The sequence below is a fragment of the Microtus oregoni genome, unplaced genomic scaffold (genome assembly GCF_018167655.1).
Source record: "Microtus oregoni isolate MIOR12 unplaced genomic scaffold, Mior012 000002F_ref0000024, whole genome shotgun sequence".
Lineage (NCBI taxonomy): Eukaryota > Metazoa > Chordata > Mammalia > Rodentia > Cricetidae > Microtus > Microtus oregoni.
The window spans coordinates 28,914,588-28,939,191 of NW_024543061.1; the positions used below are offsets into that span (position 1 = coordinate 28,914,588).

The 24,604-nt window shown below is 45.1% G+C and overlaps 1 protein-coding gene across 1 annotated transcript in view; it reads right to left on the minus strand.

Annotated features, from left to right (window-relative positions):
* The window catches only part of Cfap92 (cilia and flagella associated protein 92 (putative)), a 52,273-nt gene that overhangs the window by 16,927 nt on the left and 10,742 nt on the right, over positions 1-24,604 (minus strand). Inside the window, exons 5-10 of the mRNA XM_041644664.1 lie at positions 24,042-24,114; positions 22,809-22,930; positions 19,247-19,396; positions 11,924-12,108; positions 7,204-8,108; positions 3,545-3,739 (exon numbers count right to left, since the gene is read on the minus strand). Of these exons, the coding sequence (XP_041500598.1) occupies positions 3,545-3,739; positions 7,204-8,108; positions 11,924-12,108; positions 19,247-19,396; positions 22,809-22,930; positions 24,042-24,114 (1,630 nt within the window). The remainder of the gene's footprint in view (positions 1-3,544; positions 3,740-7,203; positions 8,109-11,923; positions 12,109-19,246; positions 19,397-22,808; positions 22,931-24,041; positions 24,115-24,604) is intronic.

The following is a 24,604-nucleotide window of genomic DNA, read 5'->3' on the forward strand; positions in this document are numbered from 1 at the left end:
GAAATCTGAGGTAAAGGCCAACCAATTTATAATTAATGTAGACCTCTGTGTGTTTCTTTGGGGACTGAATGGCTGAGGGATCAGGCAGGATAAAAAAAAACTGCCAACAAATGGTGTCAATGTCAACAGCTAAATCCACTTAAAACCTGAGAGAGTTTGGGAAGTAATTCTAGACACAAAAGAACAGAGTTAAGCACAGCTTCTTGGTGGCAGTATTTTCTCTGGTGGGCTGTTTGCTACAGGCAAGAGTGTCTCATTTAAGAGAGATTTTCCGACTCAGCTTTAGCTGCAAAAACCTTGCAGTTGTTTTAAAAGGACCAGCCAGCAAACACTTAAATGGTGTTTATGACTAGATGACAGCATGCTTCTTGGTGGTGGCAGGGACCCTGAAATGACATAGACTTTTGGCAATAAATATGGCTCCAGCCAGAACCTCCGCCATGAGGCTAGACTCTCAGAAAGCTAAGGGGTGAGATGGATCCAGCTGTCAAAGCCACAGTTTTAATCCTAGCCATATTGCTTAGCTAAAGTCTCATGTGATCAGAAAAAGACAGATATACAGTAAAGATAGATTCAGATAAAGAAAACCTCTAAATGGTTTACAGTGTGTTTTAAAATATATGTAGGCTTGGGAGAGAAAAGAAAAAGGATATAGTCCTTTAAAAAGAAAGAAAGAGAGTAATTGGGTATGATGGCATAATAATCCCAACACTTGGGGGTCAGAGGCAGGCAGATCTCTGTGAGTTTAAGGACAACCTGGTCTACAGAGTGAGTGCCAGGACATCCAGAGATACACAGAGAAACCCTGTCTCAAAAACACAAAAATTAAAAAGAAAAAAATAGAGTTTAAAATAAAGCCACATAAAGATGGAAAATACACAGAGAGTCTGGATACTGTATATTATTGTGTTGTCCTTAGATGGTTTGAGGGCTGAGGAAGGAACAACAGCTGCTAAAAGACATTTGATTACAAATGCTGCTGGATTAATACAACATACAATATTTTAAAAATGCTTTGACTTCAAAATTTAAGTCAAAAGATATGTTACTTTGGAGAAGAGTTTTTATTTTTGTTTCCACAGAAATGAGAAGATTCATTCTGGGTTAAGAAAAATCAGGTTTGATCAAGAAAGACCCCCCCATAAAGAATCTCTGTTATGAATGGATGTTCCAGATGATCCAACATTTCAGAACACCTCTGCTGTAGTTTCCTCTGAATTCTACATCCAGAACAGTTTCAAGACTGCTGGCTGAATACTCACAGAATACTCCAGCCAGGACTTGATCATAATTCTCAATTTTCTATAGGTCCCCATAAGATTATCAGCACCCCCAATCAGCAGGAAGTAGCCTAGAAAACTATACCCACGTTCCCAAAAACTGGATTATGGATGTTTGTCTTTGTTTAGAATGTTAGTTGTAAGTTGTTATGGATAATGGTCAGGAAAAAAGCTAAACAAAGAGATTCAATTCAGAGTTCTTGTTTTGAAGAAGCGGGGGGGGGGGTACTGTGGGACAATGGTCTTGTACTTTGTAAAGATTTTTCACTTGTATTTTAATAAAATGCTGATTGGCCAGTAGCCAGGCAGGAAGTATAGGCAGAATGACCAGAACAGGAAAATTCTGGGAAGAGGAAAGTCTCAGTCTGCAGTCAACACAGAAGAAGCCAGACACAAAGGAAGCAAGATGAGAACACCTCACCCATAAAAGGTACCAAGCCATGTGGCTAACACAGACAAGAATGATGGGCTAATTTAAGATGTAAGAATTAATAAACCTGAGGTAAAGGCCAACCAGTTTATAATTAATGTAGACCGCTGTGTGTTTCCTTGGGGCTGAACAGCTGTGGGATCAGGCAGGACAGAAAACTCTGACAACAGTACCTTTCTCCTCTCTATCCATTCTGAGCCCACAGCCCATGAGGTGGTACAGGCCACATTCAGGGCATGTCATCCATGATCAGCTAACCTATCTGAAAACACCTAACTAGGCACACCCAGAGATGTGTTTCCACAGTGATTCTAAAGTTCATCAAGTTGATAATTAACATCAACCATCACATGGCAAACACCTTTAATCCTAGCACTTGAAAGGCAGAAACAAACGGATCTTTGTGAGTTTGAAGCCAGACTGGTCTAACATAGTGAGTTCCAGGATGACAGCTAGGACCACATAGAGACACCCTGTCTCAAAAAAAAAAAAAATTAACCACCACAAGCACCTAATACAAAAAGTATTTTGTGAACAGTGGTTCCCTCCACTATAGAGTCCCCAACTTTATTGCATCACCTACCAAAATAAACACTCTCGCCTTTGCAACTAATACCAAATACTGGAGCATCACAGACTCTTCCCTAACTGAAGGAAGAAGGTGAAAGTCTCCTCTGTCCTGAGTTCCAGTCCCTCTGCTCTTCCTCCTGAATTTGTACTCCCTCAGCCCCTTACTCCCCTTCTTCTGCTTTGCTAATTCAACAGCACTAGCTGAGGTCAGATCTTCCTGAAAATAAGAAGATAGGGATTACAGCCTACCCCATGCTTGGGAGAGGCTGTCAGTGTAACGGTCAAGGACTCCTCAAGATCAGTCTTGCCTTCCCTGATGCCCTACTGCTCTTTTGGGCCCCAAGGGATGCACAAGGACTACCCACACATCACCCCGCATCACTGGACTGCCCACATAGCACTCCGCATTACTGGATCACCCACACACCACCCTGCATCATGGACTGCTCACGCAGCACCCCATATCACTGGACTACCCACACGGCACCCCGCATCACCAGACTGCCCATGCAGCACTCCACATCACTGGACTGCCCACGAAACACCCTGTATCATGGACTGCCCACACAGCACCCCTGCATCACTGGACTGCCCGCATAGCACCCCGCATCACTGGATTGCCCATGCAGCACCCCCACATCACTCGACTGCACACATGGCACCCCATATCACTGGACTGCCGGTGCAGCACCCCTGCATCATGAACTGCCCATGCAGCACCCCTTGTCACTTGATCCTCATGCCCATTTCCTTCTGAACTGGGATCTTGCCAAGTTCCAGCACCTCTCAGCCAAAGCTGGTCTGCAGAGGGATGGTGAAACCTCAGGACACCTGGAGCAAAGGCAAGACCAACAGGAGGGCATAGCAAATGGACACTTAATGCAAGAGCTGACTCTGCAACAGGTTTTCTCAGCAGTAGAGAGGGAGTATGGGACCGGGTTCAGGACAGAAGCCAAGGAAAGCATCAGGTCAGAGGAAAGGTTGTAGCTGATGTTGCGGTCCACATTCCAGGTTCTCACTGAAAATTATGCTTTGGCTGCTCCCTCCTCAGATCCTTCTAGAATGTTCCCAGGGGAGCAGATGGAGCAGAGCTGCTCAGTCTAGAGGCCCGTCTTCTTCCTGCTAACATGTGCTCATACATCTCAGGAGAACCTGCATCTGTTTCTCCTGGAGCCTGGGAAATTCAGGTCATTCTTGTCTACTGCCCCATGGCCCACCTGACCTCCAGAGAGTGGGATGCCCCTCCTGTCCCATCCACACTCACCTGGTCAGTGCCTGAAAGGCCATGCGTGGCACAGCCCCACGAACATAGACCGCTGGGTACCGCAGGAGCAGCGACACGGGCCTGAACAAATGTACATGGTACAGAATGGTCTCCAGGTCAGCATACAGGCGATGGCGGAAGAGCAACCTGGAGTCATACAGCACCTTGCACGCTACACGATTGGAGGTAGTAACCCTAGGAGGAAGGAGCATCAGCGTTGCCGTGGGTCCTGGGATGCCTTAGCTCTGTCTAACAGGGGTTTTCCTTTGTTCTTGGTAGACTAGACACAGCCTGGGACCCTAAAAGCAGTAGTGGAGGCCAGCTTTCCCCATTCCTGCTTTTTTGTCCGTCCCTGATCTTGGTACTCCAGCAGTAGCAACCTGGCAAGGTTCCTAAATACAGCCCGGCTACGAGTGCCCTGGGTGCCGCTCCTACACCCTGAAACCTGGTGAGCTCTGTAAGCATCCTCCTGTGCCCTCGGGAACCTCTCCGTGGTCACTGTAGTTCCTCTTTTGTGAAGCAGTTGGGTCATTTGTCAAGACGTCCACATAGACGCTGTTATTGCTATCATACTGACTCAAAGAGCTTACATTTCCAGTCTGTCTTGGCAGGATGGCCTCCTCATGCCCCTCCTGAGTGCTGACGCCACTGACCACATGCACACCATGCTTAACGTGGGATTCTTTTATGCAGTCAAGATTGCCAACTTTGTTCCATACATTGTAAATATTTCAGTTTGTTGCTTTTATCTTCAAAAATTTACGTTTTGTTGAACAAACATTACTCCTTTTAATGTAGCCAAAAATGTATCATTCTCTCTATTCTGTGTGTCTTATTGGAGAAACCTTTCTCTACTCTGACGTCATGAATGTGTTTTCTTAATTCTCATCTAAATTTTTCAAAAATAGATTTTTAAAAATATGAGCATGGTGGTTCACACCTGCAACCCCTGGACTCAGAAAGCTGAGGCAAGGGAATTTACAGAGACCTAAAACAGGCCTAAGCTACTGAGTTCCAGGACAGCCTGGATTACAAAGTCAAACTTTTTCTCTAAGAAAAAAAAATGTTTGATAGCAGACCATGATAGTCTAGCTAGTTGTGTTTATCAGTCACAGAAGAAAAGTACCTCACAAATCCCACCCAGCACCCCTGAAAACAAAATCCCACAGACTGAAAAGGGGGAGAAGCCATCTCTCTTTACATGATAGCCTATGTAGAAAACACCAAGGAATTTACCAGGATAAAGACAACTCCTCCATTCAATGAGTTGATTTATGAGCTTATGAAAATCAGTTATGCTTCTGTAAATGATCAAAGAATATTTGGCACCTGAAATTTAGTGTAGATTTCTCAAAATAACAGAAGTATAGAGGGAGCACATCCGTGGCTGCTGGGAATTAGGGACAGTTAAAGAGGGTAGGCTTGGTTGCGATGGCAACAGGAGGGTGGCTGTGCAATTCCTGTGACAGAGCTCGTGTGCTGCATGCCCACATGGCGCTGTCAGAAACCTCTGTTAGCTACCCCATCAGAACGAAGCTTGGATGGGGTACAGAGGACCTCTTGGGCATAGTTTATAGTGTCTTGTTAATATAAAATTACTGCAAAAGGAAAAGTTTAAAACCCACACAGAGGGGTCAGAGAGATGGCTCAGTGGTTAAGGCGCTCACTGATCTTGCAGAGGATGAGAGTTTGGTTCCCAGAGTCCACATGCTGACTCTCAACCACAGGGAACTCCAGTTCTAAAGGATCCAGAGCCTTCTTCTGTCCTCCATGGGCGCTGCACACACCGGGTGCATAGACAGGCATGCAGGTAAAACACTCGTACACATAAAATGAAAAATAAATTTAATAAAAATATTAAGTCATCTTTTAAAACTATATGAAAATTTTTTCTTGTTTGTTTTTGCTGTTGTAGTTCAGTGTTTTTGTTTTTCAAGACAGAGTTTCCTCTGTGTAGCCTTGGCTATTCTGGAACTCTCTCTATAGACCAGGCTGGCCTCAAACTCAGAGACCCATCTGCCTCTACCTCCCAAGTGCTGTGATTAAGGCATGTGCCACCATGGCCCATCTTAGGTTTTTCTCTTTAAATAGCTGAATTTGTTTATATTAATGACTTGAAAGGGATTTACTTTTTTTTACTATGGGGGAAAATTTGTCCAAATACCATTTATTGAAAAATATCCTTTTCTACTATTTTTTGCCTACTACAGACAAAAATTATCTATTTTTTTCTTTTTTAAAATAGAGTCTTTCCCCAGAAATACCACTTTTGAGTATATAAACAAAGAATGCTCAACTGTGCCAAAAGGACATGTGCTCAACTATGTTCATAGCATCATTGTTTGTCATAGCCAGAACCTGGAAACAACCTAAATGCCCTCAACCAAAGAATGGATAACGAAAATGTGGTACATTTACACAATGTAGTACTACATAAACAGCAGAAAAAAATAATGACATCTTGAAATTTACAGAAATAGATGGATCTAGAAAACATTTTGAGTGAGGTAACCCAGACACAGAAAGACAATTATCACATGTACTCACTCATAGGTGGTTTTTAAACATAAAGCAAAAAAACAGCCTATAAATCACAATCCCAGAGAACCTAGACAAAAATGAGGACCCTAAGAGAGACATGCATGGATCTAATCTACATGGGAAGTAGAAAAAGACAAGATCTCCTGAGTAAATTGGGAGCATGGGGACCTTGGGAGAGGGTTGAAGGGAAAGGGGGAGGCAGAGAGGGGAGCAGAGAAAAATGTAGAGCTCAATAAAAATCAATTATTTTGATGTCCACATTTTGATGATCAGTGGAAGGACATTTGGTTTCTATTTTTTGACTAGTATACCCTATACATTCATTTATTGACCTTGACGTGGATATAAGTTTTTGGTTGTCTTATGTATACATCTAAAAAAGAAGCCATGCATCTCTCTGGTGTCTCTCAGCTTGTCAGCACATCAGGAAGGCCCCACAGTGGTACAGTTCCCTCTTTGGTAGAGAGAAACAACTTCTGCCCTCCTGCTGTTAGTACGTGAGATTGAGGTTTGGGGCCATGAAATATGCCCTCCCACTAAATAAGGATCCTATTCTTCAACAAGCTATACCTCTAAACTTAGGGGAGCCTTCTATAAGTGTCATATTCTAAATCACCCTAAATTTTGTCTTTAAAAATGTTTAAGCATTGTGGAGTGGTGGTGCACACCTTTACTCCCAGCACTTGGGATGCGGAGGCAGGAGGAGCTCTGAGTTCAAGGCCAGCCTGGTCAACAGAGTGAGTTCCAGGATAGCCAGGACTGTTCCACAAAGTAACCCTGTCTCAAAAAATCAAGAAAGAACTGTTAATGCATTATTATGTGTGCACACCATGGCATGACAATGCATGGAGATCAGTGGACAACATTGTTCCTTTTGCTTTTATGTGAGTTCTGTAGGTTTTACTGGGGCACCAGGAGTGCACAGAAAATGCCCATATTACTAGGCACCTTACCATCCCAATCCCAAATTCCCCCTTCCCTCTAGGACATCTAGGTCTGCCTGTTCTCAGTGTCTAGAGGACACTGAATCTGCCCTTGACTTTGAAACCCCTGCTCCATATAGAGGAACTGTATCTGAGTTCCATGGCTTCACTTTGAATGTGACAAAGTCAACCTACCTGCTCTGGTAACTCTCCCACAGTTGCTTCAAGCCGTGTTCTGCCAAGCCTTCCAGAATAAAAAGGTGGATCTTTCCGTCCAGCAGATGGAAGCCAGTGAGCACATCTAGGCACTGCTGCTCTTGGATCTTCACACGCACCTTGAAGGCCGACAGGATCTGCTGGATGTTCTGGATGGGGTGACTGTCCAAGTCCAGGGCTTTGGCATTGATCATAGTGATGTCCTGCAGCAGGTTCTGTAGGAGGACCAGCTTCTTGGTATTGAACACAAAAATGATGCGGCCGAACTGGGTCCCCATGAAGTCAAGCTCAGGAGCTGTGAGCCAAGCACTCAGGGGCACGGCAATGTCCACTCGGAGCTTGAGTAGAGAGTTGGCCTCCAGGTAGTTGCCTGTGGGCATTGAGCTATGCTGGAGGACATCCATGGGGGCCCGGAACCCTACAAACTTCCTGTTCCTGCTCTCCTGGCTTCGGCCAGCAGACTTTGGCTCACAGTTATGGATGGGGACAACCAGGTTCAAGTATTTATGACCAAGGAGGAGGTCAGCAAAACTGACCCGGGCAACCCCATAAGGGTCCCATATCTTGTTCTGGGACTCAAAGGGGTTATTCTTGGTGTTTTTGGAAGAGATGAAAGCTTGAAGATTGAAGTATGAATCCACAGGGTCCTCTCCAAACAGGGTAGGTTTCCGGGTATACTCCTCTGACTTTCGGTCCCTGTCATGGACTTCAACCACCATAGGGGGCCCTTCGAGGTACTCCCTCAGGTCACTAGGGTGCATGGCCCCAAGGAAGATGACATTGATATCCTGGAAAAATACATGAGTCCCATGGGGCTCCCCCTCGGTCTCGTGAACTGGAGTATTGTGGAACTGGTATCTGCAGTACACAGGGGTGCACAGCCTCTACAAGAAAGCAGGAAAATGATAAGTTACACTCCACCCGTGTGCCCAGCCACCACAAGAGAGCAGAGACAGCAGGGAACACACCACCTGTGTGCCCAGACTCCACAAGAGAGCAGGGGCAGCAGGGAACACTCCACCTGGGTGCCCAGACTCCACAAGAGAGCAGAGGCAGCAGGGAACACTCCACCTGGGTGCCCAGACTCCACAAGAGAGCAGAGGCAGCAGGGAACACTCCACCTGTGTGCCCAGACTCCACAAGAGAGCAGGGGCAGCAGGGAACACACCACTTGTGTGCCTAGACTCCACAAGAGAGCAGGGGCAGCAGGGAACACTCCACCTGTGTGCCCAGACTCCACAAGAGAGCAGGGGCAGCAGGGAACACTCCACCTGTGTGCCCAGACTCCACAAGAGAGCAGGGACAGCAGGGAACATTCCACCTGTGTGCCCAGACTCCACAAGAGAGCAGGGACAGCAGGGAACACTCCACCTGTGTGCCCAGACTCCACAAGAGAGCAGGGGCAGCAGGGAACATTCCACCTGTGTGCAGGTGAATTGGATTTTCAGCTTGACTCTAGTCAAAAACATTTTATAATAAAATAGTGAAAAATGCCAGTATTCTCCAAAGACTCAGACAAGACCCAGAGTCTTATAACACTCAAAAAATCCCTAAGACACAATGCAGAATTACACAACACACAAAAAGCCAAGAAAGAGAAGATTGACAGAAGCCAACTCTAAGATGACTCAGGTTGGAAGTGTGAGGGTTTCAAGTCTGCTGTTATGGCCACACCACAAGAAGTAACCATGGCCTCTCTTCAGAGCATCTGTAAAGGTCACCTGCCTTGGCCGAAAGTACAATGAAGAAACAACAGAAACCAAGCAAGAGATTAAAATTTCACTGGATAGTCTTAAAAACAAAATGGAGACAGCAAAAAAGAAAGAGGTGAACTTAAAGAGAGAGCACAGAACTACGAAAGACAGACAAAGAAAAGGAAAGAATTCTGTGAGACAATTGCAATAATATTTGTACTATGAGAGTCCTGGGAAGGGAGCAGAAAAGACACAGAAAGCTATCAAAAGGGAGAATGCACAGACATTGCCTCGCTTTGGAAAAGGCATAATCCCACAGGCTCAAGACACTCAGTCCACCAATCAGGCTTAACTCAAAAAGCCCACATCCAGACACATCCTCACTTAACTGTTTTACTCTATTTCCTCTCAAAAGGAGGGGGCAAGAACATCTTAAAAGCAGCAAGGAAAAGGCCTGTCACACCAGGAGACGAGCCGTCATGGAGGGCAAGAAGAGAGGCCAAAAGACGAAATCATCAGCTTAGAATACTAAACCACTGTAGATGCATCCCAGGCATGACGTGAAGTGGATGCTTGTTCGCTGAAAAGAAAACTAAGACAATCTGTTCCTAGTAGCCATGCTTTAAAAGATTACTAGTGTAGCTTCCACCTGTAAGACGTCCCAGCAAATACAAAGATGGAGGATGGGAACCTGGTGCTGAGTACAAAGCCCCAGCATGAGGCAGGGGTAGACATTTCAACTGGCTTAGAAAGGCTTGTGGGTGTGGCAATTTCTCAGAAAATTAGGAAGTAATCTACCTCAAGATCCAGCAATACCCAAAGGAAGCTCATTCTTATCACAAGGACATGTGTTCAACTATGTTCATAGCAGCATTATTTGGAATAGCCAGAACCCGGAGACAACCTAAATGCCCCTCAACCAAAGAATGAATAAAGAAAATGTACATTTACACAATGGAGTACTACTCAGCAGAAAAAAGAAAAAGAAAGAAAAAGAATGGCATCTTGAAATTTGCAGGCAAATGGATGGATCTATAAAAAAACATATTAAGTGAGGAAACCCAGACCCAGAAAGACAAATATCATATGTACTCACTCATAAGTCGCTCTTAGACATAAAGCAAAGAAAAACCAGCCTACAGTTCACAATCCCAGAGAACGTAGACAACAAAGAGGATCCTAAGAGACATACATGGATCTACATAGGAAGGAGAAGAAGACAAGATCTCCTGAGTAAATTGGGAGCATGGGGGTCATGGAAGAGGGTGAAAAGGAAAAGGGGAGGCAAAGGGGGAATCGGAGAAAAATGTATAGCACAATAAAACCAATAAAAAAGATTTTCACTAAAAAATATCATCAAAAATGAGGAAGAAAGAAATACCTGTGGTTTTCATGCTCTATTTCAGTGAAAATTATTTTTTAAACTCTGTCTGACAATTTTGTATAAACTGGTTTCAAAATAAATGTATAATGCATGTGGATTTATTTTTAGAAGAATATGTATATACGTGAATTTACTCACACTAGGATACATCATGTGTTAATTTTCCATTGCCATGATAAAACCTCATGAGTAAGGCAACTTCTAGAAGGGATGATTAGAGATTACAGTTCCAGAGGGACAGGAGCCCAGCGTTATCATGACAGACAGGGAAGCTTGGCATCAGGCAGCATGGTGACAGAAGCAGCAAGCTGGGAGCTCACATATAAACCGTAAACAGGAAGCAGGAAAGGTGAACTGGGAATGGCGTGGGGTCTTTGGACTCTCAAAGCCCACCCACAGCAATGTACTTCCTCCACATCTCTCAAGCCTCCTCCAGCAGAACCCCCAGCAGAAACCAAGCACTGTACTGCCTGAGACTAGGGGAGGCATTCATCCAAATCACTACACATATAGTTTCACAAGGCAAAAAGAAGATCCTACAAGCTTTGAGGAAAGTAACAATGTCTTCAAAACACTGAGCATTGATTTTTTTAACCAATAAGTCCCAAATACATTGGCTAGTTGTTTTTACTTTGATTGGTTGTTTTGGTTCTGTTTCTTTTGGGTTCGGTCAATTTGACACAAACTGAAGCCATCTGGGAAAGTGGAAGATCAGTTGAGGAATTTCTTCTATCAGATTGGCCTGTGGACAAGACTGTGATTGGTGTGGGAGGACCCAATCTAAGCCTACTGTGGGTGGTCCTGTGTTATCCAAGAAAGCAGGATGAAACCTCCTGGTCTACATAGAGAGTTCTAGGACAGCCAGGGCTACACAGAAAGACCCTGTCTCAAACATAATAAAAGAAAAGAAAACAATAAAGGAATCGGGCTGAGCAAGGCATGGAGAACAAGTCAGCAAGCAGTGTTCCTCTGTGGCCTCTGCTTCAGTTCCTGCCTCCAGGTTCCTGTTTGAGCTCCTTCCCAGGTTTCCCTTGATGATGGACTCTAAACCATAAGATGTAATAAACCCTCCTCACCCCCAGATTGGATTTACTCAGTGTTTTTTCACGGCACTAGAAAGCAAACTAAGACACCAGCCAGTTTTCCAAGTATGAGAATATGAAATACAGATATTTGTAGAACATGAAATAATGTGGGGGGGGGGGATATCTACCAAAAGATGAGTTTCAGCAAAACCAAAGAGCAAATAGAAGAACAGGAAAGCAGTCCTGGAAATAGTGATCCAGAGAAGAAGGAGGGGACTCCTAGGACTCAGAGCCTGGAGGGTTTACAGCTACAAGGACACATCTGGGTGGTGCTGTGACAGGGAAGCCCACACATTGCTGAGCAGGCCAGCCATCTCCGTTTGCAGCACACTTGGGGAGAAGTGAAAACCCTCAGGTTTGGTGGCTCCTACTCCCAGGAACCTCGTCTCTTTCATGTCTCCCGACAGAATCCGAAATGGGAAGTTGTGGGTGATATTTCTCACAGTGAGCACCTGAAAGAGTAGATTGACACACAGTAGCCACCTGGGTGGGATAAGGAGGTGCTCTTAATGGGAAAGGCTGGGGTTCACTCTTACCTCCAGGTCATGAATGGATACAGGCTGGCTGGGAAGGCAGGAAGCAGACCTGATCTTTATGGTAAGGGGGTTCAAGTCTTGCTTTTGCTCGTCAGTCATGATAGGAACTTCGGTTTTTAAAGTCAAAAAGCAATCTAAAATGTTGGCAGACTTCTCACTGCCCCGGCTGATGACCGTTTGCCAGCCTAGAAGGAAACATACACAGCTTTAGCCCACAGCAGTTAGAAGCAGGTTCGCATCAGAAACCTAACAAGAGCTGACAGAAAATTCACAACTACAAGGGGAGCTGGCATCTTTGGTACAGGAGGATACACGGCAGGCTACCAAAAGAGAAACACAAACACCAACCCAGCCTCAAAACCTTTGATTTACAATGGTGGTCTACCTGTAAGATATGCTAATGCAATAGTGGCACAAAGCTTGGAGAAGTAACCAACCAACCCCTGATTTAAGTTACACTCCGTGAGATGGATCCTATACCTAGTGCTACTTGGGTGGCCAAGAACCTGAGACTAGATAACCCGGGGTGAGGATAAGACGAAATACCATTATTCTGGCACTATTGGCAGGAGACACAACATTCCATTAAACTGGAAGCTCAGACACCATCCTCACACCCCCACCAAAGCCACTTTGGGCCTCTAATGGCCTTAAGCCAGCAGGCTAAGAAAGAAATAACAGTGTTAGGAAGTGTACTGATCCAGATCACCAAGGGAAAACAGGATTGCTTCTCCACAGTGGAGGTCAGAAAGTCTGGAGTGCAGATCTTTTAGGGGTACCATGCCCTGTGATGAGACATGGGGATGGGAAATGGGAAACCACAACAACCTAATCCAGGCAGAATAACAAGGGGTACAGACAAGACCCTTCAGGAATGAAGGTATGGGTCACTCTTCCAGGAAAACAGCTAAGACCTGCTGAGGTGTTTGCTGAGGGTGGAGAATGGGTAGCAGAGAAAGATAGTTATAAATACCAGCTGGGGCCACACGACCAGTGGCAGAAAAGAGGATTATAAAGGGCATGCATTTCGTGAGAATTGTCTGTATTCTGTCAATCATGTTTTAAATAAGTGCTGACTGGCCAGGCAGGAAGTATAGGCGGGAAAACCAAACAGGAAGTAGAAATGATGCAAGGAGAACAGGAGAATTCTGGGAAGGAGGAAGCTGATTCTTCTCACTCCTGCCCAAACCACTGAAGCAGCAGGATGTGATCTGCCCCACTGGAAAAAGGTACTGAGCCACATGGCTAACATAGATCAGAAAAATGGCTTAATCAAGATGTGAGAGTTAGCCAGTGAGAGGCTAGAGGTAATAGGGCAATCAGCTTTATAACTTATAGAGATCTCTGTGTGATTTTTCAGGGGGCTTGCCTGCTATGGGGTACTGGGCAGGACAGAAAACCCCAACAAACAAACAAGCCAGCCCTCATGTTACAATGCATGTATTTTGTAAAGAATGTGCTTGTATAGCTCTGATGTGGGCTCCCTCTGTATGCTGTGAATACCATTGATTAATAAAGAAATTTTCAAAAAAATAAAAAATAAATAAATAAATAAATTTAAAAAAAAAGAAATTGTCTTAGGCCTGCACAAGGAATAGAGGTAGGTAGGGAAAACTAAACTGAATTCTGGGAGAAAGAAAGTGGAGTGGTGAGGCACCATAGAATCACCAAAGGAGAAAATAAGCCTCATGGTAAAATATAAAATAATATAAATGGGTTTCCCAAGGCACCTTCTGATTGATTTAATAAAAGAATTGACTGGAGGTAGGTAGGCAGAAGGTATAGGCAGATATCAAAACACAGAGAATGCTGGGGGAAGAAGAAGAAGAAGAAGAAGAAGAAGAAGAAGAAGAAGAAGAAGAAGAGGAGCAAAGTCTGAGGAGTCTTGAGCCATACCCATGGAAGAAGCAACATGGGAAGTTCATAGATGAGGTAAAAAGCCTTGGGGAAGCACAGAGATTAAAGTGAGTTAATTTAACTTGTAAAATTGACTGAGCTATTTATAATTAGTGACAAGTCTCTGAGTGGTTATTTGGGAGCAACTGCCAGGAAACTCCACCTACAGACTCGAGATTGCTATTCTTGGTTGTCAACTTTGACTGAATCTGGAATTAACTAAAATCCAAGTGGCTGGGCATAGCTCTGGGAGATTATTTTTCTTAATTAAATCACTTGACATGCAAAGAGCCACTTCTACTCTGGGTCACACCTTCTACTGGCAGCCTATATAAGGACCTGGAAGAAGGAAGCTTGATCTTTCTGTGTTCTCTCTCTCTCTCTCTCTCTCTCTCTCTCTCTCTCTCTCTCTCTTCCTCCTCCCCCCTCTCTCTCTGTCTGTCTCCCTCTGTGGGTCAGGATGTAGTGCTTGGCTACTACTCCAGCACCATCCTTCTTGCCATGATGATAATGGACTAAGCCTCTGAAACCTTAAGTAAGCCCCCAATTAAATGCTTTTTTCATAAGAGTTGCCTTAGTCATGGTGTCTCTTCACATCAATAGAACAAGACCAAGACAGAAGCTGGTACCAGGTAGCAGGGTACTGCTGTGAAAGGCCTGGCCATGCTGCTTGTTGGTGGAATGTAGACTTAGGGACTTTAGATTAGAAAAGCAGTTTGATGGAGGAGGGTCATCTGTCTATCTGTTGCTTTCATTGGTTAATTAATAACGAAAACTGCTTGGCCTGATAGGGCAGAATTTAGATAGGTGGAGTAGACCGAACAGAATGCTGGGAAGAAGGGAAGTGAGACACACACTATAGCTCTCCTCTCCAAGATGGACGCAGGTTAAGATCCTTCCTGGTAAGCCACCACCTCATGGTACTACACAGATTATTAGAAATGGGTTAATCAAGATGTGAGAATTGGCCAGTATGAGGCTAGAGCTAATGGGCCAAGCAGTGTTTAAAAGAATACAGTTTCCATGTAATTATTTTGGGTAAAGCCAGCCTGCAGCCAGGAACTGGGTGGCGGAAAGCAGCCCGCCACTCCTACTACAGAAGTTAAACATTTTAAGTGGCACTTAATGGGTCATACTAGTAGGAGCCTAGAAGACAGTGGTGCTGAAATAACGTAAGTTATAACCGCTCAGCTCAAGAAGTTTCAGGGGGGAAGAATATTAGTAAGTGGCCTAGAGACCATTCTTGTGATATTTTTGCAAAGAATGTGGCTGGTTTTTTTGCTCTTGTCCTGAAGATAAATTGAAAAGTTTTGGATTAATGGCCTTAACAGAGGAGACTTCAAGACAACCTAGTATTTATTGACTGTGTCGTGTTTTTGCTAGTGGTCACTTTTAATACAAATCTACAATGAAAAGGAGCAAATAAGACAAGAAGAAATATAAAATGCACAGTTTGAGGAGAAAAAGAGCTCCAGAAAGTATAATGGAGAAAAGTCCAGGGCTCCAGGAGATAAAAAGCTTAAAGAAAAGCCTGGTGCTAAATATAATAAGGAATGGTTCCAATTTGTGAAAAGGAATTTAAAAAGCAGTAAGGGAAGCCATAAAGAGATATGATGTGTGTATCAACTTGACAAGGGGTGGGACAGAGAGCTGATACAAATGTAACTGAACAAAAGGGCCAAGTTCCAGCCTCATAAAGCAGCAGAACATAGTAGCTTCAGCCACCTGGTCCTGGCTTTAGCATCAAGAACACAAGAAAAGGTTTATGGAATCTCCCTTAAATTAAGGGAAATGCTGAGGACAGGCATGTGTTGGGGTGTTCCTGCATGGAGGCCCAAAGAGGCCATTGTGTGAAGCTGCAAAGGTGAAGTCTGAATTGTACTGAAGACCCCAACCTGTTGGAGATGCCAAAGTTATGTGATACCTTCTAAGGAAAGCTTCAGAATGCTGTGGAACCAGCCTATAGGAGGGAAGTGTGTTACAGTCAGCAAAGCTGGAAGGAGTTGGAGATGTGAAGAGCACTTTGGCCTAAGAATTTCAAGTTTTCCCTGTTGGTTTTCAGCCTCACTTTGGTTCGGTATTTCCTCACTGTGCTCCCTTTCCTCCCTCTTAGAATGGTAATGTATATTCTATGCCATTGTATGTTGGAAACATATGACCTGCTTTTTATTTTGATTTTAAATGAAGTTACAATTAGATTGCTATGAGTCACAAAGACTTTGAACTTTGGAATTTTAAACAGTGTTAAGACTATGATAGACTGTGGACTTTTGAAGCTGGACTAAATGTATTTTTTGCATTATGATATGACTGCAAGTCTATGGAGGTCAGGGAATGTGGTGATTTGAATAAGAATGGCCCCATAGGTGCATATATTTGAATGCTTAGACTCTATTTGAGAAGCAGAGGAGGTATAGCCTTGCTGGAGAAAGTATGCCACTGGGTGATGTGGGAGGTCCTTCTGTATGTGTGTTGCTCTTATTGGTTAATGAAAAAAGCTGCTTTGACCTACATCAGGACAGAATATAGCCAGGCTGGAAGAGAAATGGAGAGAGTAGACAGAGTAAGGGAGATGCCATGTAGCTGCCAAAGGAGGACACACCAGAATCTTACTGGTAGGCCACAGCCTTGTGTCAATACACAGATTAATAGAAATGGGTTAATTTAATATGTAAGAGTTAACTAGAAATATGCCTAAGATATTGGCCAAACAGTATGGTAATTAATATAGTTTCTGTGAGATTATTTGGGTCTGGGCGGCCAGGAAACCAATGCATGGTCTCCGTTTACAGCTGGGGATGGGCTTTGAGGTTTTAAAAGCCCAACCCAGGACCAGTGGCGCTCTCTTTTCATCCTCTCTGTGGATCCAGATGTAGAACTCTCAGAACTCTTAGCTGCTTTTCCAGCACCATGTCTGCCTGCGTGCCACCGTGCTTCCCGTCATGATGATAATGGACTAAACCTCTGAAACTATAAGCAAACCCCCAATTAAATGCCTTCCTTTATATGAGTTACCTTGGTCATGGAGAACTAAAGAGGAGCAAGGGGAGGGGAAAACCATAATCAGGATCTATCTTCAATAAAAGGGAAAAAAGAAATGATGAAGAATAAAGATTCATACCACAGGGAAAGCCTTTAAGAAGAATCAGAACACCAGACATGGTGGCAATCATTTGGGATCCTAGCACATAGGGGTGAGGCAGGAAATGCTCAAGTTCCAGGACAGCCTGACCTACACAGCAAGATTCTTGTTTCTGAAAATCAAGAGCTGGAATGTAGCTCACTGGTAGGGGACTTGCGTAGTGTACCCAAAGCTGGGGGTCCATCTTCAGAACTAGAAAACCTGGAAAATACCCACAGATGAAATGTCGAATGCCAAACAAAAGCCTAAGGTCCCTAAGACCTTATCACTTTAGCTTGATTGACTAAAGGTAAGGTGCATATTTCCTGAATCACAGTGCGTGCAGTAAAAAGTACAAATGCACAGATGCCACCCAGATAACTGTTCCAGTGTGTGGCTTCTGCACAGGTGACCGTACAGTCACCGTTCTAGACCCGAGGCATGACTTTGGTGTCTGATGTCCATGTCCCTTCACCATATTGGACGCATTTCAAGGGCTCAGTGATTGTGTGGCTATGAGTGAGCAGACCTGAAGCCTGGCCTTCACTTCAGACAGTCCCAGGGGTCAAGCTGCAGTGGGCAGCTAAATGCAAACCAAACACCAAATGAAGGCCAGGGACACCCCCTGTAGGTACCTGGAGCTGAGGGGCAGACACCTCTTTAAGTGTGGCCATTATAAAACAGGCATTTGAGGAGAACATGACAGGCACCTGTGGCATATACTCAACTTCCCATCCCACCTGGTGCACATGACAAACCATACAGCACACTTCACAGGTGTCTGCAGCACCCTGCCCCCAGTTAAGATGACCAAAAATGCTTCTACCCTTACCAGGTCACCTGCCTGAGACACAGAGGCCCAGAAGGAACACCCTGGTTCTACGTGAAAGAAGGAGAGGCGAGCTCTAAGCTGACATCGCTATCGCTTGAGCCTTGGGACACCCTTCTGGAGTTGACATCATTTTCACTTTATGGAAGAGAAACTGAGCCTCAGACAGGTTAAGTAATCGCTCAAGGTCTCTGAACTCTTACCCTGTAGAGTCAGCAACCTGCCCCGGCTGCTCCCTCACCCAGCCCTCCACTCATCACCCCCTCCTTTAACGCAAGAGTTCTCCCCCAACCTCAGGATCTTCCAAAAGTTCCCCTGGGGACCAACTGCTATCTGCTATGATGGGATAGAATAGAAACCTCTGGCCTAACCTAAAATGGAAGGTGTTAACCAAACAAAACAGTGTGAGTTTTGGAACAGATAATCTCAGGCTATGATTTCACGTTGGAAGCAGCAGGCCCTGAGTCAAGGCCATTCTAACTGACGGCCACCTGCAGTTGCTGTAAGGGTCAGGATTCATCTCCGCTTTCCTGGAACCACCAGCATCTGATATTTGTCCTCCCAGTGATCCGTCACCTCCCTGCCAGCCACTCAGAGTCTCTCTGTTGGTCAATCTTACACTGAACAGTTTACACACATTGTTTGTCTTGACTTGACAGGTGTGTGGGTTGGTGCCATCTCAGAACGAAGCCTGCAGCTCTGCAAAATAGCCAGTGGGGGATGCATACTCCTCCTGGGAGCGAAAACCCAGAAAAAGGGTTGGAAAAGGTTTGAAGTTATTTTCTCTAAATAGAAAAGAAAGGTTTGTTTTCCCCCATGTTATTCTTTTTTAAAATCACATAATTTAATCTAAAATGTATCCTGGAGGTTGCATCAAAATATATGAATATAATAAACATCTGTTCATTGTTTGCCAGAAGGCAGAAGCATAATTTATAAAACATGGAAAATCATACGAGTCAAAACAATGCAATCGTTCCTCCACTACTGGCCTGCATTGGCTGCGTGGGTTACTTAACACCGTTTGTCCTCACTAGAAAACAATGGTGATGTTGAAAACCCTCTGCCCCCAACACCATCCCAAGCTCACTGGGTGGATGGACAGAAGCTTCTCATGAGAAGTAAGTGACGGGACATGATGGTCCCTATAAACCACATCCTTTGGTTCCCTGTACGAGATGCTTCGATAAGGACCTGCAGGAACGCAGTCACTAAAGGGTGGCACCTTATGTACCAAACAAAGCCATGACAGTTACGTCCTCACAAGTTTCCTTGTACTTTGGAGTCAAACACTCCCGTTGAAACCCTGGCTCTACACATGTAAGCTGTGTGATGTTGCAGGGTAATAGACCTCCCTGGGCCTGCATTTATTTCTCTGTACAGCTGAGTGGTTCCTGAGGTGACAGTGAGGGGGAAATGAGGGACTGAGCAAGATCTCAGTCTCCACAAGTGTCTCACAGGCAAGCATTCTAAGTACCAGCAAGGAGCGGCATGACGGCCAGCTGAATGGAGAAGATGCTCGGCTTCCAGGGCGCTGATGCCAGCTTCATGTTTGCTTCCTCCTCTGTCTGATACGTCTTCACTTTCTTTGGGGCTTTCTTCTTCACCTCTGGCTCTTTTCCTTTAACTTTAGAACCAAATGAAACCAATGTTAAGAAGGGATTTACGATGCTTCGATGGATGCATTCACATATGCTGCAGAGACCAGGAAGGTTCTGGAAGCTCCTAGAAATCAGGCCTTACCTTCTGTACTGCTGTCTCTTAGGTGACAAGCTATTGTCAGCTATTGGAAGCTATGGGATGAAGGTGTCCCCAACCCCTCTGAGACGAAGGTCACCATGGTGATGACACTGTACTGTGATCCCACTGCTTAAGTCACTTGAACAGCACATAGATTGGGCTACGGAGCTGAGCTAAGTTCCAAGCCCGGTTCCACCTTCCTGCAGAAGGGGGGAGGGGCTTCCAATCCTTGATACTCATCTGTCTAATGACAGCGGTATGTTGGGAAGAGAGCGGGAACAAAGAGTAAAATGCTCAGCTCAGTCAGGCCTGGTGGTGCTGCCTTTAACCCTAGCACAGGAGACAGAGGCAGGTGGACTCACAGAGGTGAGCTTGAAGCCACCCCCGTCTACATAGAGAGTTCCAGGCCAGCCAGGGCTAGATAGTGAGTTCCAGGCCAGCCAGTGCTAGACAGTGAGTTCCAGGCCAGCCAGGGCTAGATAGTGAGTTCCAGGCCAGCCAGGGGGAGGGAGGTGCTTAGCTCAAGTTGGTCTCAGGCAACAGCAGCATCAGCTGTCATCTTGGGGTTCATGGCAGCCAATGGAAAAGTCTAGAGAGCCCAGGCTCGGGTACACACATGGGACAGTTGATTGGAGTCAGAGGGGGCATCTCAGAACAGCTGGAAAGCAGGGACTTCCGGTAACTGGCAGCAACTGGTCATTTTAAGCAGGTGAAACTGCAGGACCATCCCATCCCATCTCTGAAACAAACTCCAGAACAAACTTCAGAATCATCAGGCAGGTCTCTTGAGCCCGTCTGCACTGGCGTCATACAAGGAAGATTTCCCAGGTGTTAACCACAGTATAAACTAGAAAGAGGCAATGAAATAACTTCCACACAAAGCAAGACACCACAAGTGGAGCCAAAGGATGTCATAAAACATGTCCGGGAAGGTCACCTGCCACTGACATCCATAACTAGCGGATGGTGTGAGGCCAATCATGTAAAGTAGGACCTGCGCAAGCCTCTGAAATGCTGGACAGCCTCACGGGAAGCCAAAGGTGTAGAGTCAATGTGGCTGGACACTGGAAGTGGGAGAAGGGAAGACCTTCAGCACAGATCGCTGGGGACAATGAAGCCCCACCTAGACGAGAACAACCAAACCAGGCACAGACCGCTGTCTTATCCACAAGTCCTCCAAGCAATGAGAACACGGTGGTCACTGCAATGGTGTCAGGGATGGCAAGCCACTTGAGAAATTCTGTGTTCCTTGATAGAATGATAAACAGTGGTCTGTCTATCTGACAGGGTGTGCTGCAAAAGTAAGAATGAAGGTAGTGTCCTTACCTACGTGCACATGAGTAAACCTCAGAAATGAAGCTGTGCACAAAGAGCAAGCTGAAGGCGTCGGAGAGCACTGAGCAATCCCCTCATCCCGCAGGAATAAGAACACTGTATTATCTGAACACATGAGAGTGGATGGGTTGGAGGAAGGAAACGAGAAAGGTCCCTCAAAAAGCAGGATGCCATGAGCATGTATACTGAATCTGTTATCTTTTGTTCCTTAAAAAAGGAAAAGGAGGAGCTAGAGAGATGGCTCCATAGGTGAAGGACTTGTCCCACATGCGAGGGGACCTCAGTTCAAATCTACAGAACTCACACAAAGCCAGACACAGTAGCTGTAGTTCCAGCGCTCCAGGGTGAGATGGGAGAGACAGAAGAAGCCCCAGAAGCCAGCCATGCTGGTGTACGCAGACACAAAGAAAGTAAGAGACCCTGCCTCAAACAAAGTACAAGGTGAGGGCAGACTCTAAGAGTCAGCCTTCTGACCTCGAAACGTGTATTGTTCCATTCATGTGCACATGTGCGCACACACACATACCACACACATAAGTATACACACGTAGAAAAAAAAACAAGAACTGGTAAAATATCGCAAAATATTGAATCCTAAATTGTGGCACATAACTTACATTTTCTGAGAATATTTTTATGTCTTCATTCAAAAAGGAATGGTTGGAAAACTCTCACTAAAATCCTTTAAAAACATTTTCAAAAAAAGAGAACCCTCTGGAGGACTTGAAAGATATTTGAATGTGAGTGTGGGAACCACACCTCAGGGCCTCCAAAGTAGAAGAGAGCCTTATGCTGCTGTCTGTGCCTCCAGCACCCAGACAAGAGCAGGAGGCAGTCTCTGTTGCCCCAGGAACCAGCAGATGACTGGCAGGCGAGGAAGCAGCTGCAGCAGCTGCCCCGGACTAAAATGGAGCAACCCATCCAGGGAAGACTCAACTTCACTGGACACCTGCCTGATTATCAAAACCACAGTGAGAAAGTTCAGGCTAAGAATGAGCAGGTAGATTGGGCAGAGTCTAAGGTTTCTGTTGCTGCAATAAAACACCCCCAAAAGCAACTTGGGAAGGAAAGGGTTTGTTTGGCTTACAGGCCATAGACCATCATCAGAGAAACCATCAAGAACTCAAGCTGGTGGGAACCTGGAGGCAGGAGCTGAAGTGAAGGCCATGGAGGATGCTGCTTACTGGCTTGCTCTCCTGGCTAGCTCAGCCTGTTTTCTTAAACAGCACAGGACCACCAGCCCAGTGCTGGCACTGCCCCCAGTGGGCTGGGCCATCCCACATCAATAATTAATCAAGAAAATGCCGCATAGGCGTGCCTATAGGCAAGCTGGTGAAGGTGTGTTCTCAGTGAGACTCCTCTTCCCAGATGACTCTAGCTTGTGTCAAGATGGAAAAAAAATCTTAACCAGGACAAATGGCTTCTGAGGATTCTTGTTGCTCTGCAGGCAAAGAGACAGCCTATGACATAAGATGTTGTGCCCTTCATCTCCCCAGGGAGCAAACGTTTTTCTATATAGTTTTTCTATAACCCCAACAACCTGGAGTCTACCCACAAACATGGTACTACCATGCCATGTTCCAATTGTTCATTGGGAAGTTTGCTTTAGAGAGTAGACATTTTCATGTCTACATTCCCTCAACTCATAGACCAGGAATCTAAAACTACTGTGGAGTGGAAAGGAAGAAAATTCTGTGGGTGAGTGGATGGATGGATGGATGGATGGATGGACAGACAGGCAAGTGGATGAATGGATGGGTGGGTGGGTGGGTAGATGGATGGATGGATGGATGGATGGATGAGTAGAAGGGCAAGTGAAAGTGTATATAATACAGTATAGTATAGTATAGTATAGTATAGTATAGTCAGATGCCAAACAATCTTATTCAAATACCTTAAATTTAAATATTTTATAACTTTTCAAGTCTAATGTTATAAAACATCAAAATCCCATCACAACTTACATTGAGACTTTTGCTTTTCTATCATGTTTGTTAAGCTGCCCAATGATGCTCTCTCGATGATTTCACTGATCTCCATCATGGTTGTTCCAGCCAAAGAAACAGTTGTTTTCACAGTGCCCAGTCTAGAAAATGCTCACAGAGACAGGACAGTGAAGAGAAGCGTACAGGCACCATGTCTCGAGAATCTGCTCACTGGGCCTTCCATACTTCTTAAAAGTATATGCACGTGAATGGCCTAGGGATTTTGTCAAATGTGGATGATGTCTCAGGAGCCTGGGGCAGCCTGGGACTCATTAAGTCCACCAGTCTCTCTAGTAGCAGTGATCAATGGGCCACACTTGTATGACCAGAGCTCAAACCAACTAGAAAACGTAAAGAAAAATAATATATTCTCAAAGTATCTAAAACTATGAAACATCTAAGAACTCTCAAGAATTATCCACTGCATCTACGGGAAGTGGATATTAACTCCACTAAAGTCTATAAAGAGGGTGCACGTTTAAGTAAAAGGATATGCCATGATCATGGGTGGGGCAACATCAAATAAACATCAATTTTCTCAAATTAATATGAAAATTCAATGAAAAACAATATTTAAAAGCCAAAAGTGTTAGCTAGACATGACTGCATGCACCTTCAGACCCACACTCAAGAGGTTTAGGCAGGAGACTGGCTTGATCTTGAGAGTGTGAACCTAGCCTGAGCAAAAGAGACTGTTGCCAAAGAAGACAGAGCAGAGGAAGCCAACGCTGCCTACTGTGTGTGGTCCTGGATCTACTCATAGCACCACAGACCCACAGCTGGGTTTCTATTCTCCACCCGGCTTCTCCGGAACCAGCTTGACTATCTGAGGACCCAGGACGGCGACTTTCTGAAAGCCCTAGCCAAAACTCCACAGACTGAGACTGCAGGCTGAAACCCTGACCCCAAACTAGCTTTCTGACTAAACTCATTGGAGGCTCTTGTTGCCTTGTGCGAGAGTGGGGAGTGACAGTCCAATCTGACCAGCTAACATGGAGGGTCCGTCTCTGAAAAACACTCCTGCCGAGAGGTGGTGGGTGCCCATCTGGGGCACCTGGCAGCACCAACTTCCTTCCCTTCTCAGGTCTTTCACTTTCCCTTGGTTGTTTCACCCCCACCTTAACCAAAACCAGCAAAAAAGTGTCTAATGACCCAGAGCAGGGCCAGTGAGGAGGGGCCTTACTCTGACACCAAGTAAGCAACTCTCCTTACCGAGATGCAGAAGGGTCCTCCATCTTGAGTAATTTTTCATATTCGTCACCATTCTTAGCAGGGGTTTCAGGCTCTGCTTGGTGAGAATCAAACATTACCAAGAGGCTCCAAGCTTCACTCCGTGCTGGTCCCAGCAAATGATGTCCCTGCTCATTTTAGAGACACATCTGCTGGTGGAGGCCTAACACAGCAGCCCTCAGAAAGCAGGGTGTCTTCATGAATGAAGGACACACACCAGATGAATTCCCATTATTGGGCAAAGGAAGGTGCGTGGAGCCCGACCCGCCGAGAAGAAGCAAGGCCTCCTCTAGGTGAAAGTGTCCGCTTCAGCTGCTTAGCAGAACACTGTGGAATAGTTGCAAGTTCCCAGCTCTAGGGAAGGGTCAGCTAAACTACCGTACTTACAGATAAAATACTATATAATATAATACAACACAGCCACCACAAACAGACTTTAAGTTTACAGACAGACTTTAAGGACATAGGGGCTTCTTGTGATAACATACAAACCCTCTGAAGACAGAAGTGCTATATGTATCTTGGGTAAACCCATATGCTAAAAA